General features: G+C 32.9%; 1 protein-coding gene across 1 annotated transcript; it reads left to right on the top strand.

The window, feature by feature from the left end:
- Positions 1-7,966: 7,966 nt before the first annotated feature.
- LOC143055443 (uncharacterized) lies at positions 7,967-13,015 on the top strand. The gene is made up of 3 exons (XM_076228587.1): positions 7,967-8,271; positions 11,240-11,392; positions 12,726-13,015. Exons 1-3 carry the CDS (start codon positions 8,001-8,003, stop codon positions 12,977-12,979), a joined length of 678 nt encoding a protein of 225 aa, XP_076084702.1. The 5' UTR covers positions 7,967-8,000; the 3' UTR covers positions 12,980-13,015.
- The last annotated feature ends 3,331 nt before the right edge of the window (positions 13,016-16,346 follow it).

The following is a 16,346-nucleotide window of genomic DNA, read 5'->3' as shown; positions in this document are numbered from 1 at the left end:
TTACTCCCATCCCCCTACGGCAAAGTTCTTTACCGCAGGTGGTTAGATTGAAAGCTATTATCCATATCTTCAACTCGTATCAATCCCTGGGTGGGAAAGTGCACCTGAAGACTTCACTGGCCATCCAAAGTCTGAGGTACCTATACAGTTATGGGTATGGGCTCATTTTTCAGTCTTTCTGTACAGTTCCCTACGGCAAAGTTTTTTCCCACACCTAGTGGGATTAAAAGCTTGTCCCAGACCCTTTTATTCATGAAAATCCCCAGGTGGGAAAGTGCACCGGAAGCTGACAACAACATACTCAATTTCTCATTTTGGTCCATTATGGGTGGTGGCAGCAGTCGCTTTACTCCCATCCCCCTACGGCAAAGTTCTTTACCGCAGGTGGTTAGATTGAAAGCTATTATCCATATCTTCAACTCGTATCAATCCCTGGGTGGGAAAGTGCACCTGAAGACTTCACTGGCCATCCAAAGTCTGAGGTACCTATACAGTTATGGGTATGGGCTCATTTTTCAGTCTTTCTGTACAGTTCCCTACGGCAAAGTTTTTTCCCACACCTAGTGGGATTAAAAGCTTGTCCCAGACCCTTTTATTCATGAAAATCCCCAGGTGGGAAAGTGCACCGGAAGCTGACAACAACATACTCAATTTCTCATTTTGGTCCATTATGGGTGGTGGCAGCAGTCGCTTTACTCCCATCCCCCTACGGCAAAGTTCTTTACCGCAGGTGGTTAGATTGAAAGCTATTATCCATATCTTCAACTCGTATCAATCCCTGGGTGGGAAAGTGCACCTGAAGACTTCACTGGCCATCCAAAGTCTGAGGTACCTATACAGTTATGGGTATGGGCTCATTTTTCAGTCTTTCTGTACAGTTCCCTACGGCAAAGTTTTTTCCCACACCTAGTGGGATTAAAAGCTTGTCCCAGACCCTTTTATTCATGAAAATCCCCAGGTGGGAAAGTGCACCGGAAGCTGACAACAACATACTCAATTTCTCATTTTGGTCCATTATGGGTGGTGGCAGCAGTCGCTTTACTCCCATCCCCCTACGGCAAAGTTCTTTACCGCAGGTGGTTAGATTGAAAGCTATTATCCATATCTTCAACTCGTATCAATCCCTGGGTGGGAAAGTGCACCTGAAGACTTCACTGGCCATCCAAAGTCTGAGGTACCTATACAGTTATGGGTATGGGCTCATTTTTCAGTCTTTCTGTACAGTTCCCTACGGCAAAGTTTTTTCCCACACGTGGTGATGTTGGTTTTTTTTCCGTGTCCAACGTACATTCTTTCGGAAGGCCTCGCAAGCTTCATACGGTAAAGTTCGCCACCGGACATGGCTCAACTGGAAGGTAATAAATCAGAGCAGGGCCCACTGAAATGATGTTTTGGGGGTTAAAACCTTCTGGGAATTGAATCCCACCTACACTTTCTCAATAGCACCCAAATATTAAAAAAAAATTCCTTGGCTCTAACTCCAAATACGGACAATTTTATGTTAAGGGGGTCCTGAAATCTTTCGAAAGCTTCCGATGTGCTATCTTTTAACCTTTTCTAATTAACCGGACCAAATCACTACTTTACTTTAAAATTCATGACCCAATTTTTTTTTTTACAGTGTGCTTTAATCCCCCTTACTTCCTATTTGAGGCATAAAACATGAAGAAATACATTTGGAAGGGGTATAAAAAAAAATGACAAATAACACACTGTCCACACTAAGGACTATATTCGTGGACAACGAAAAATCAAAGGACGATAACTGTGTACTCGGACCATTTGAGGATGCCGATTGTATAGAAAGCCAGTATATAATAATTCTTTCGAACATAAGATATTTCTTATTGCGTTTATTTGAAAGCTTATACATTTTACACAGGAACGAGTTTAAGTCAACTCACATTAAATAGTTATTCTATGCTACGCATACAACAGTAAAGACCGTAAGGCAGCAACCATTTGTTTTTCTTGGGGGGGGGGGGGGGGATTTTTTTTCTGGATAAATTTTTTTGGGCGAGAAGTCGAAAACAATTTTTTTTTTCTCAGGAACAGAAACAAATTATTTTTTTCTCCCAAAACTGGAAACAAACTTTTTTTCCCAAAAAAATCCATAGCCCCTCCCCCCCGGAAAATCAAATTGTTGCTGCCTAATGTTATCTGATGTGTAGGTTTGTTCGTTCGTTCGTTTTTCCGTGTATCCATTGATATAGATTGAATCTAAGACGACATTGTAGTCAGATCAAGTTGAGACTAGGTACACATGTTTATTAAAATATGTTCTTTTTAAAATTATTTACGGTTCTCTGAACATGGAAAATAATTATGCGAGCAAATCATCGTAGACAAACACTGTTGTTTTCGTTTACTTTTTATTCTCATTTCGTATCCGTAAATTACTCGTATATAACGATTATGTGATTGGGGGATATACGATCCGTTTTTAATAGTTTATTTGCAATCCATGATTTTTGTTTCCCATCTCGGTTAAGAGTTTGGAAAACCGAGAAAACGTAAAGAAGACCTCAAAATATAGCATATGTCCTTCTCTATAGAGTAAAATACGTAGAGGAGCGCACTTTCCATTCTATAAATACATATATAATAACATAAAGTATGTGTTTATGTAGGGGAATAAAAATAGTTCGCTAAAAAAGATTGTTCCTTTGCTTTTTGTGTATTTTTCGCTGTGCATTTGCTGATTAAAGATACCCTATCTCCTTTGTTTTTCTAAAGAATTACGATATTTTGACTTTTTACGATTTTCTGGGACGTTCTCCCTTTACTAATTTATATTGATGCAGACATTTAGCAAGCAAACTAGTCAGTACATTAGACTACAGACGACATTGATGTTGTAGTGTCCCTTCTGACTTGATATGATGGATATCTCTAGTTATTTAAAGGTAAAAAACAATATAAACCGTATCGGTAGCCATATTCTATTTTTAACAGAACGTTGTTTCATTATGTCGTTTTGTGGTTTTCTCATATACCACATTATGATTCTTTGACAAGTTGATTCTCATTGTGTTCTTTAGTGGTCGCTAGAATTGGTCGCTAGCTTGATTGGTCGCTAGGATTGGTCGCTAGCTTGAGTCTGGTTGTCCAGAATGCGTGATTGAAAATCACAAAGGTGGCTTCTGTAGGAATGTTATGTCTATCGACCAGGTATCTAACGGAATAAAAACGTCACATATTTTTGTTGAATTGAATAAACAAATTGATCACATTATTAAATCGTTGAATGGACTTAGAAATGAATTGGCTTCTAACATAGAAAATATTGAACTTAATACAAAGAAAATAAAAGAAGAAATTGCGAACACAAAAGAAGTCCTGATTCGGTACATTGAGTCGCTCGAAAAGGATTCACTAGAAGAGCTTGTACAGAAAAAACAAGCATATTTAAAACAAACAAAACGAAGAATAAACGAAACAGATGACATTCTTCAATTATCCCAAGAACACGCAGACGCAATGGACTTCGTCAGGAAAACCGGATCTGAATTGCAAGCGTTTTTATTAATTCACAGTTCTAAAGAAAGTTTAACCCAAATAGAAAACAGAGTAGCTAAACTAGACGGTAACTCTCTGCAGTTGCAGATTTCTTTCATTAGAAGTTCATTTGAAGACACTGCTCGAGAAATAGGAAAGCTAGATTTCATAGAAACGAAACGGACAAAGCCATTTGCGTCGTCGGTTTTGCGCCATTCGCAGTCTTTTGTCGGAAGGAAAAGTTCAGATTGCTCGTTCGTTTTTCTGAAAGAATTGGACCTTTCACCGTTAAGTTCGTCCAACCGTTACACTATTACAAGCATGGCCATATCTGGCGAAAACGAACTTATGTTATGCGACATTAAGAAATCCAGAATAATATTATTTGATACGGCAGATATCTATCGTAGTTATATCAAATTGACGGACAAACCCTGGGATATAGCATCGCTTGGACATAGCAGTGCAGTTGTTTCGTCACGTGACGTAGACAGCATACATTTCATAGACCTTAAAAACATGTCATTCATCAAAAGCGTTAAAGTTCAAGATAGTTCAAAAGGAGCTATTGCTACTACTGACGAAAGCATTTTGGTTGGAGCCGCAGGTAAAATACACGTGCTTGATCACGAGGGATCAGAAATGAAAATAATCACTGTGCCAGCTGAAGGCACAGTCAGTTACATTTGCACTCCTTCCGTCGACAGCATTTGTTTTTGTGATGGATCAGATGAGACAAAATGCGTAACACTTGACGGGGAACCAGTTTTTAAATACCAGTCCCCTGAGCTCGTGAAGGCAAAAAAAGTTACAGCTGACAAAAGTGGACACATATACATTGTTGGAGAAGACTCTCACAACATTCACCATCTGTCACGTGATGGGAAGTTCATCGATATTGTCCTATCGGACGATGATCAGTTATACTGCCCAATAGCGATTACATTCAGCAAAGACTACAGTAAATTCTATGTGGCATGTAAATTTTACGATATACGTGTTTTCAATGTAAAGAAACGTTGACTTATGATTGCCGCAGAGCGCATCACTGGTTTCATGCATGGAAATTTTATTAGATAACGTGCTTATGTAGGTGCCTGTCCCAAGTCAGGAGCCTGTAATTCAGTGGTTGTCGCTTGTTTATGTGTTGCATATTTGTTTTTCGTTAAAAAAAATTTAAAAATAAATAAGGCTGTTAGTTTTCTCGTTTGAATTGTCTTACATTGTCATTTCGGCCTTTTATAGCTGACTATGCGGTATGAGCTTTGCTCATTGTTGAAGGTCGTTTGGTGACCTATTTGTTAATTTCTGTGTCATTTTGGTCTCTTGTTGAGGGTTGTCTCATTTGCAATCATACCACATCTTCTGTTTTATAATTAATACATTGTTTGGGTGATGGTGTCAAAGCTCTTTGCGGTGACTTTCATATTCAAATGTTAAATAAAAGCTTTAATATCAAAGATAACAGGGTTATCATTAATTATCATCAATAAAGACTGACACACGTCTATCGACATCGCACTTATTAGTGAAGCTCGATTCGTTAAAGTTTAAAACCAAAATCTGTTCCGGTTTCTCGATCCAGGACCCGGGGGATAACGTCGTAGAGGTCGTAAATAAACAATTATACCTCATGTTTCTCATGATTTAAGATGATGTCGCCCAGTAAATTGTTCGCATCGCTACGCTTGGCAGTTCATATACATGTACTGTATAAAATTGTATGCCCTTTTCTCCCAAATTAAGCAGCTTTTTATAAACGATGTGTCAAATCTGACTGAAGCCCTATGAACTTTATTAAGGGTTGGACAATCTTCAGTGATGAACCGAATGATTTTAACAAACAGTCAATTTGATTTCGGAAACAGGCCACATTGATAGTTGAAGTAGTTCATGTCACCAGAGTATAATAGTATTATATAAGGAATTCATCAGATCATGACTTAATGATGTTGAATAAAAGAAAACAACACGTTATAAATTCAATTCGTTCGAAGCATTTTTCTGTATTCTTCGGGAACTCCCAAAGCCGAATATTTGAAAGGCTTAGGCAACATTGTATAAGAACCGAAAGAGTTGAACAGCTATATGACTAATAAGGACCCCGAAATAAAAAGAAAATCTATCTTGTGTCAATTTTGTCTGAATAAGTTTACTGTATTAAATATAAAGTTATGTTCTTATGTTAAAACAAAACGTCCATCAAGTCGTCCATCCAACCGCCTAGTAACTGTTTTAGTTATGTAAAACTCACGCATTCACATATATTTCAAAAGTCATGTATAACTCATTATATTAAGAAATCAGTCTTTTCATCGATGAGGTTTCCGAAAGTGAGAAAACCTATCTCCTCGTTTATTTTCAGTTTATCTTAACGATATCCAAGATTATTTCTTGAGTCTGAGATAGAATATTATTGACTGGTTTGACATCTAAAAGTTCAAATATGGAAAATGATCGAACAGCTTACTGAAAGATACACGTGACCCTCCATGACATATCAAGTCTTATGGAGGTAGAACGCCATTGTGAGAAAACCCGTTAACAATATGTGACTATACACTTCCAAGCTTTTAAAGGTACATTATTCCAAATTTCGTTTTGGTATATTTTATCTGGAACTTTCTTAAACAGATATCTTTGTCGTGTTGAAATTACTTTTTTGAAACGAGTTATTTAGAATACCAGCATGACAATGAGGCTGTTCAATGACAACTTTTATAATCGAGGGCATCAATTTATTAAATACAAAATAAATGTATTTTTATGGCGCTTGGTAACCTTCAACGGTCTACTAAAATAACGCGGTAGAGGTGCAATTTGTTAGCTGTCATGACAAAAAAACCACGAATCAATGAATTCGCCTCTTGATATAACTAATATAGGACAATGGTGTTTATTAAAGATTACACCATTCCGCGCCCTTTTGTTTTCCACATAATCATTATTCCCAAAAATTAACAAACTCCGATACCGAAACAAATAGCACATTTTACCTTATCTGTACGTTATAGTCTCTGTCAGAAGAACCGCCAAGCAATTGAGACAACTCTCCACCCGAGTCACAATGTGTAACAGTAAACCATTATAATACTAGAACAAAGTATGGTCTTCGACATAGAGCATTGGCCGAAAAAATAATACTAGTGCAAAACCATTCAAACCGGAAACGCAACGATCTAATCTATATAAAAAAGGAGGAAACACATCAACAAACGAAAACTACTGAATAGTTATCAAAGGTACCAGGATTATAATTTAGTACGCGCGTTTCGTCTACATAAAACTCATCAGTGACGCTCATATCAAAATATGTATAAAACCAAACAAGTACAAAGTTGAAGAGCATTGGGGATCCAAAATTCAAAAAAGTTTTGCAAATACGGATAAGGTAAATCTATGCCTGGGATAAGAAAATCCTTAGTATTTTTGAAATATTCATAGTTTTGTAAACAGGAAATTTATAAATGACCACATTATATCAGATTCCTCACTCAGAACAATTGAAAACATATATGTATACATGGCTCACAACTATCTGAATTTCGTCCTTAAACAGGGATAAGCAGAGAAAATTGTTCGTTGGCTTTATGACAACAAGAATACTAAAAATCCGGACTGAAAATTTGGCGTAGTACTTTCATTATGTCGAAGATCCGCGATGTCGCGGGTGTGTTCTAACTTAAATAACAGTTTAAAAAAGTTTAAAAAAAATTACTACAATTATACAATTTCATAGTTCTTATCTCAATAAGAAAAAAAAATGTAATTTAAAAAAGATCAAAGTAAGCTTGTATAATTCCTATTTTTTAATTAGATTTATCATGAATGTATCCAATGTCTCATACAAAATATAGTAACAGTTTATAGTTGTTCTATATACTTATTGAAGTTATTGTGACTAGATCTATGTTTCCCCTAAATTCTTTGTAAATACTAGTTGTTTCGAGTATATTATTTATCATTTATCATGTATGTTTATATATTTATATAACACAGAAAAGCATGAAAATAAGTTAATTTAAACTTATAAATAAAATATTCAGGTCTTTGGGGAAAAGGGGGCAAAACATCTGTCCTGTCCGTAAGTAACTTTGATAGATATAGTCGACGTCACTGCCGTCCCAATGTTATCTAATCTATATAACTTCGTGTTTCCGCACTGAAAGTCACAGCTTTGACGATCACATGCGTGGCTTATTTGATCTTATTTACAATCTAAAAGAAATAAATGTTCAGTAAAACGTTACATTGCATATATTGGTGCACAGAAAAAATAAACTGATTTTTTTTTTAATTATTGTTACAATGTAATTGAGAATGGAAATGGGGAATGTGCCAAAGAGACAACAACCCGACCATAGAAAAAAAAAAAAAAAAAAAAAAAAATAGGCCGATTTTGTTTTAGTCCGAGTTATCCAGCAGCGAATCCAGTAATGATTGCTGTACACCCCTATTATCTTTGAAATAGAATAGTCCTTACCTGTAAGGTAAATTTCAAAATGGCGAAATCAAGAGGTGACTGGCTCCTCGTAGCAGGGCTAGTATTTTCGGGATTTGCCCTTCTTTTTCTTGTAATTGGTTTCGCGACACCACATTGGTTGGAACTAGACACAAAGTTTATAACAAACAGTGGGTTTGAAAAGCTTGGATTGTGGGAAGCGTGCTTTAACAACTGGGCATATTACAGAGACTATACTGGCAAAACTTACAATGGATGTTGGTGGATATTTTCGTACGAATATCGTCCAATATGGAGTTATATCAACCCTCGTAAGTCTTGTTTATATTTGAATAAAACTGTCAAAAAAGAAATAAGAAATAATGTCGTTTTGATGACTTTAAAATACCTGAAGTTACCTGTGGGAGAAATCATTGTTATTGTTTACTTCCGGTATTTTGAAAAGAAAGGATGATTCTTACTTTGTCATATTATAGTGTTGATTTGTTACATGAACGACATTTTCAACTAGATTCATACTTGCATTAATCTGTTGTCCCTGTTTACTTCCATTTAAATGATTTTAAAATAATAAATGGATTTTGTTTTTTTGGGGAAAAGGGGGGGGGGTAGGAATCTGGGTCCGTTCGCGCCCATTTATGTTCGCCCCCTTTCATTTTGACACCCGACCCAATCGCGCCCAATTTTTATTTTATTTGTTTATTAACTTGGTAATCAAGTTTTGGCAAGTGTATACATGTACCTATAACATTGTATATGTATATTTGTTGTCATTGTCCTAAATTAAAGTGTGACAATGTGTTTTTTTTGTGTTGAATTAATCTTAATCTTGTTTTGGTTTAATGTATTGCTAACTTTTATTTTATTGTTTCAAAATAAAGTGACTCAGACTCTGACAACGTATTTGTTTTGTGTTGAATAAATTTTAATCATGCTTTGGTTTAAGTGTTCATGTACATTGTATATTGCTATGATTTTTTGTTTCATTGTTTCAGATCAAAGGGGCCAAGCTGTTAAAATCTTTTGTGTTTTTCATTTAAAATCTTCAATGTTTTATTCAACTGGAATTTTATTTAAAATTGGGTGCGAACGTGTAGGGTGCGAAAGCGTATTGGACGCGAACGGACCTGATACCGGGGGGTAGTAGTCATAAAATAATTATGAGGCTGATGCCTTTTGTTATTCGAATTCTTTAAGTATGACGAATTCACAGATCGGATCAACTGAACTTGGCGACCACAATACTCGTATTCGTATATAAATGATGAACTATTATTGTTGAAAAAAAATTAAAAAATCAATAGGGTTTGTTATTTTCAGATACATGTACATGTATGTGTTTTATCAACAATTTGTTGGAGTTTTTTTGTTTTAATGCATTTTGTCAGATATAAAAATTGAGACTTTAACTTTTGCTTATAATACAAAATGAACTTTTATTCATTGACATGACTTATAACTAAAACATACTTAAATTAACACTCAATTAATTACACAAAAAAGGATACAAAGAAACATACTTAAATTAATACATAATTATGATAATGTAATATTATATATGAATACCTGAAACGGGCGTACACAAACAAACCATCCTGCTGGGCCAAAACAAAACAGAAATTCAAGATACATTTTAATTTTAATGAAAGGGGTTGAGTGAGTTCAAGTGAAGCACTCGATTCCTATATCTAGTGAAAGAATGTGGCGAGACCAATGGGGGAAGAATACATAAGATGCATTCAACAACTTGTGAATCCACATCACTGAACATATTATCCAGTCTATTTTCAAATTAATACTTTTGAATAAATGCAGTAATAATAACATTCTACTTGAATGTACAAAATGTATGTATATTTTATATGAACAATACTTGTACGTTAATTATATACGAGTATTGTTGACAATACTGGTATACAAGTATTGTGGTCGCAAAGTTCAGGTGATCCCACAGATCATTTATTAAATGTCTGTTGACATTATTGATGGTGGTAATAATTAATTGGTACCTTCGAATTCATCATTTTCATGACATTAGGGGAAAAAATTTGCTACATGTAAATGACGTCAAAGGTAATTTTTGATGCATAACAATAAAATGTACACTTTCTTTTAGATGATAAAAAGTCGACTGATTTTGATGTATTAACTATGTTCAGTTTTTCCCCAAAATTAAGGCAAAGATAAATATTTGAGACCTCTGACAAATCTCAATAAGAATATTTTAACTGATCACAGTAAAACATCTAATAATCATCTTCATTCATGTGCTAGCGCTTTGCCCAACGATTTTACAGTCCAATATTATATGAAAACTAGGTAAACAAACAATTCCTGATAGTACATGCAGTAATAAATGTTCCAAATATATATGGTAAATTGCTTGATTAGTAAATTTTGATACACCATCAATATTTTAAGGAAACTGTTTATTAAAAACCATATTATACAAATATAGCCTTTGTACATGTTGTATGAGGTCGATACAAGGATATATTGACCTGAAAGAAGTATATTGACTGAGGACGAAGTCCGAGGTCGATATATCCTGTATTGACCATGTTGACCTCATACAAAGGCTACATTTGTTATATTATTAATTTCCGACCATGTTTGTATTAAAATCATCATTTAGGTTTGTTGGAACATTATAGATGATAGATATTACATTGTCTCCTTGACAATAACAACATATTAGTTGTTATTTCATTTACTTTTTTTTTGGACATCTTATGTATTTGAAGATTTTTTTTCATCAAATAATCGATCACAGATATCAATTGTTTCAAAACGTTAAACAATATCCTGAAATTCATTACATGACGTCACAAGGTATCGGTTTTTAGATATTCTAAAAATAACCGTGCAATATGCTTTTTGCCGGTCAATATGCTTTTTGCTATCCGCCGTTTTCTTTCTACCTTCGAAAATATAGTATAACATGTGACTATCCCTAAACGAATCAAATTTGTTAAAATATATATATGAATTAATGATATTACAAAATGTACATACAACATATATAGAGATTTATTAAATACATGGCCTTTTCCATATCGGCCAGGGTATCATCCTGAAACCCCCATATAAGCCTAAGACGTAGTAGAAGTGCTGATATGAGTCAAGAGATGATACCTGAGTCGATCATGGAAAAGACCGTGTATTTATCTCTTTATCATATACTTCCGACAATTGTTTTATGTACATTTGTACATGATGTATATTAATGATAAAGCAGAATAATTTATTTACATACATGTACTGTATATTTATTTTTAGCATGGTTCCTTGGAATCCAAGTAATGATGACTCTGGCTTTACTAGCAGAGATTTCAGTGGTATTACTGGCATTGTTGTTCCTGATTGGATGTTGTCCAGGGAGAAATAGTGTCTGTGGACTATTTATTCTTGGTGGTATAGGATTATGTTCAGGTACAGTACATTGAAGCATGATCATGATCATACATGTATGAACTATAAACATTGTAAGGTATACCTCAATGTGACAGCAATCTTACAACAAAAAAATGGGCTTATGATGAATTTTCAATGGTTTACTGTATTACAATATAACACAAATTAAAGGAAATGATGAGACAGCAACCTATAACAAAAAAAATACTCAAGGGTAGCGCACAATCTTTAAGGATAAATGAAGTCAGGTGTTTTAAGAAAAGGACTTGTGAACAAATTAAACTGAACATAGATTATACATGTATATCAAAGATCTTAATTATTTTATGTACATGTACAAACATAGGTGCTAGCAAGACCAAAAATACATAATTACATTTAAGGAATGACTGTAATATTTTTTCTGTCTATGAAGAAATAACATAAAAAATGTGGAGGAGCACACTGAATAATCTGTATAGCGGGTTATTTTAAAGTGTGCACCACATTTTTTATGTTATTTGGAATAGACAGAAAAAATATTACAGTCGTTTCTTACAATTTAATTCTAAATTCCATTTTAAACCAGATTAAACCATGAAAAATGTAGATGATGCAGGGACACTTGACAAAATTATGTCTATGAGCTGATAAACATAACAATGTCAACCAATCAGAAGAAGCATTACATCAAAAACTAAATTATTAAGATATACATGATATATGACAAATGGACACCATTTCTGATACCTCAATCCTCTCCATCTTAAACTTGATGTCACGAGAAAACTAAGACATAAAATTAAAGAACATTCAATTCAAATCAGTACAGGTCTATAGGTAAAAAGTAAAAACACAAAAATACTGAACTCCGAGGAAAATTCAAAAAGGAAAATCAAAAATCAAAAGGCAAAATCAAAAGTCCAAACACATCAAACGAATGGATAAAACACTACAACTGTATGATTTTGGTATACATAATGAAGACGACCATTTGTTCAGTCAAAATATTTTCGTCAACGCAATTTTGTATCATCTTTGCATGTTACCATCTTAAATTATTATTATGCTTAGTATCACCAACATTACCTATTCTAGAAGATCTAGTACATATTAAATTTACTGTTTGATAATTTTTTTATAGACCTCTATATATATACATATACATGTATATAAATCATCTAAATACACAAATGTGTTACAAATGTAGTCAACAATCTTTCTTACTTAAAAGTTATATTTATATGTATAGATAAATAATTGATGTATGCAAAAAAGCACCATACCAAGATACATTTGTAAGTTTGAATTTACTGTAAGCTTCACATATATTTTATAAATCAATTTCAATTTTTTACTTGTTCAATTTCAGGTATTTTGACTGCCATATGTACCGTTATATTTGGAGCGAAGTCTGTTGTGGACAGACAATGGATAGAGAATCCAGATAAGAATTTCCTGTCCTGGTCGTTCGGATGCGTTGTATTTTCTGGTTTCCTAATCCTGTTCGGAGGAATGTGTATCATTGTATCTGCTCTACAGGTGCGATTAGCAAACCAGTACAGCCACAGGGCCAAGCCATATGCAGGATATGAAGCTCGACACGAACCTCCTTATTACTCATAAGAGGTCAAGGAATGAAGCCAGAGACTTAATTTTATGTACATCTTTTTCATTTTGAAAAAAAAAGTATTTAATGTACAGGTGTCATTCTTGATCTGTTTGATCTTCAAAGATTCTTTTACATTGTCATGATTGTTGTAGACTTTTTAATGACTTTTATATATACATTCTGTACATGTACTTGTAAGGGTTTTTTATATGAATTTTAATTTTAGAGATAATTTTTTGGGGCAGATTGACACGAGTTCTATTGATATATTTTAAGAACAAAATTGCTTAAGAAAATATATTATTTGTATCAAAGTGGTGAAATATTGGATTTTTTCTCTTATTTTGACAAATTGAGACAATACGAAGAAAAAAAAAGGCTCACATTTTATGCAAAATGCAATAAATAAATGATTGCTTTAAAGAGTTGTCTTATAAACAAAATGTCATCTTCATACATGTTTTTAAACACCTACTGTTTTTGGAAAAAATATGTAGATATAATTTTTGAATTTCAAATAAGCATTTTATGAAACTTTTTCCATTATTTTTTTAAATTGTTTATACATATACAGTTTTGTACATGCACAAAGTTATCAAATGGAAAAAAAATCAGCAAATATGTGTAAATACATTCCAATTTTTTATAAATTTAAATTTTTTAATAATTATTTTGTGTAATATATTTGTAAATATAAGCCTCTTGAGACAGAGTCTCAAATGTACATACTCATTTTATTAAGCAAGATATATATTTCTAAATTGTGTGATGTATCATAATATCATGTGCCATTGTTGTATATTTTTACCATGGTGAGAAAATGTATATTATTTTGAGATACTTGTACTAATTTGAAATTGATGAGTTGTGTGAAACATACCATTTTTGAAAATTTTGATGAGTCCCAGCAATGTGAAAATGTGAAAGTTGAAAACTTTAGTGAGTCCCATAAGAACATGACATTTTTGCACCCATTATGAAAAATAGAAAGAATTCCTGTTTTTGAATCATCTTTTTTTTAAATCTCTCATGTATATGTCTGAATTTGATGATTTTTAAAAAATGAAATCTCTGAAAACTTCAAAAAAGATAATATAAGATATTTCTAAATAAGGTATGCCATGTTTTCTTTTTTATAGAAATGGCCATGCAACAAAATGAACAAACTCATCTCATTTAGATCATGTTATCAGTACCAGACTTCACTGTATAAAGTAAATAATGCTTATATGTTAAAATTTTGTATTTTGTATTTGGGGATAGAATTTTGATATATTGGTACTCTTGATTCTTATATCTCTCATATTAATTAAGTGCATCTTTATGTCAATTTGACAAAGCATTCAAATCACCAGTCATCATTCAAATCTTTTAAAGGGAAGCTACTGCAAACAAATTGAGAATCAGACAAAAATCCCCTTTTCTGTTATTCAGGACATGCAGGATGGTTTATTCAAATATTTAATAGTTGTAAATTTTTGTTGTTCATATTTATTGTTGGTATAATTTTATTGCAAGCTGTTTTCACTTTTGAATGTCAAGTATTATCATTAAAAAGGAAAAAAATACACCTCTTAATATTGATTGCGATATTTTTTGAAAAGTTTTTAAAAATATATATATTCAGTTTTCAGCCTTTCTGATGAAAGTAAATCCAGAAAAGAAACACTCAAAAATTCTTTACAAGGACAATGGACACCTGTTAAAATCAATTGCAATATTTTATAAAAATTTTCAAATATTCAGCTTTAGTCTTTCTGATGAAGTCCAGAAAAGAAACACTTAAAATTCTCAATTTGTTTTTTTGTTGTTTTTTTTCAAAATGATTCATATACAAAGGGAGACAACAAGATTATATTTTATGAAAGAAACATTGGTAAAGGTATAAATAGTACTGCTTGGCTTATTTTACATAAATTGTATATTTGTATTCAGACATCTTTTAAAATGAGATTTTTCTCTTTTGTACTAACATTATTTTTGATAGCTTTTTAAAATATAGGTTGTTGACAACAAAAGAATAGATAAAGATAAAACAACGAGCAAAATTACTTTTGAGAATGAGAAATACATTAACAAATTGAGGACCCATTGGTGGCATTCAGCTGTTGTCTGCTCATTTGTCAGGTTGTCACATTCCCCATTTCAATTCTCAATTTTATTTATAGGATTTTGTCATGCTTGGATTCCACTTGTAACCATTGGAAACTGTATTTGCTGATAAATGAATTAAAGATAAAAATAATATGCAGCAGCATTTCATTGCTAGTTTTTATCGCTCATAGTAGAAAATTGTAAATGTTTCAGATGATCACTTTCAGATCTTATTTATTTTAAAATGCAAATACTGAAAACTTTCAAGACAAAATTGAAAAAAAACCTACTGAACTATTGGAATTCATTAGAAACAGATATATTTAACATGAATTTACTGTAAATTATCAAAATTATTTGTGAAAAATAGTAAATAACAGTTTTGTAATAAAACACAAATATTGTAACATGTACACTGGTATATATACTGAGTGGTTCTTCATTTCTATTTACAGATTGAAAATTCCTTTCAATATGTTCAATATAATCAATGCATACTTGAAAATAAAAAAGAAATAATTCTATTGTTGATGTATGATTTATTCTGAAAGGAATTTGTAAATCAGATAGAAACATGTTAGTACATGTATAATTAGAGTATGAATTTAAATCTTGCCTGTACTAGGCCAGGGTTTTTTAATTTGTTGGTTTACGGATTTTACCAATGAAAAAGTCGGGTCGATCGGTCGGCAAAAAAAAGAAAAAAAATATGCTATTTTGCCATCATTTCTTAGATTTTAGTTCGATGAAATCAGCTATCATAAACATCGCATGACATTCTAATAATTTCCCGTAAACAAAAAGTGGACGGGGACTGCACAGATATCGTCATTTCACAAACATGAAAAACAGATTTGCGTAGCTCTTAATCAATTCCCGATAACTTGGTGGGCTTGGTGAATTACGATCTTCAAGCACGAAAACTGATAAAGAAGAAAAAATGTAAAAACGTCGTACGAAAATAAGTTTCAACACATGTCAACAAACATAATGGACTCGTCCACTGGAAAAACGAGAATATCGGATTAATCTGTTGTCATGCATTCCCGTTTTTTTTGGCCAAATGGACAAAATTTTTTTATGATCTATGAAGCAAGAAAATTTCAAATGATTTGTTAATATTTAGTACTCTAACTTGACGTCTTCTACCTGTCCACATTTGGACAAGTCTATTTCTATCAGATGATGCATCTTACGGACTGATGACAAATACGGTAAATGAATTGATTTTGTAATTGGTTTTAAACACAGGTTTCGTTTCGCAAAATTATTTGCGCAAACCACATT

Source organism: Mytilus galloprovincialis, chromosome 12 (assembly GCF_965363235.1).
Source record: "Mytilus galloprovincialis chromosome 12, xbMytGall1.hap1.1, whole genome shotgun sequence".
Classification (NCBI taxonomy): domain Eukaryota; kingdom Metazoa; phylum Mollusca; class Bivalvia; order Mytilida; family Mytilidae; genus Mytilus; species Mytilus galloprovincialis.
This window is presented reverse-complemented; position numbering and strand designations above follow the sequence as displayed.

Excerpts from the sequence above, each read along its gene's own strand:
- LOC143055443 (XM_076228587.1), top strand. The coding sequence starts at position 8,001 with ATGGCGAAATCAAGAGGTGACTGGCTCCTCGTAGCAGGGCTAGTATTT. Across the intron at positions 8,272-11,239 it reads ATGGAGTTATATCAACCCTC|CATGGTTCCTTGGAATCCAA; the intron begins GTAAGTCTTGTT and ends ATTTATTTTTAG. Across the intron at positions 11,393-12,725 it reads TGGTATAGGATTATGTTCAG|GTATTTTGACTGCCATATGT; the intron begins GTACAGTACATT and ends GTTCAATTTCAG.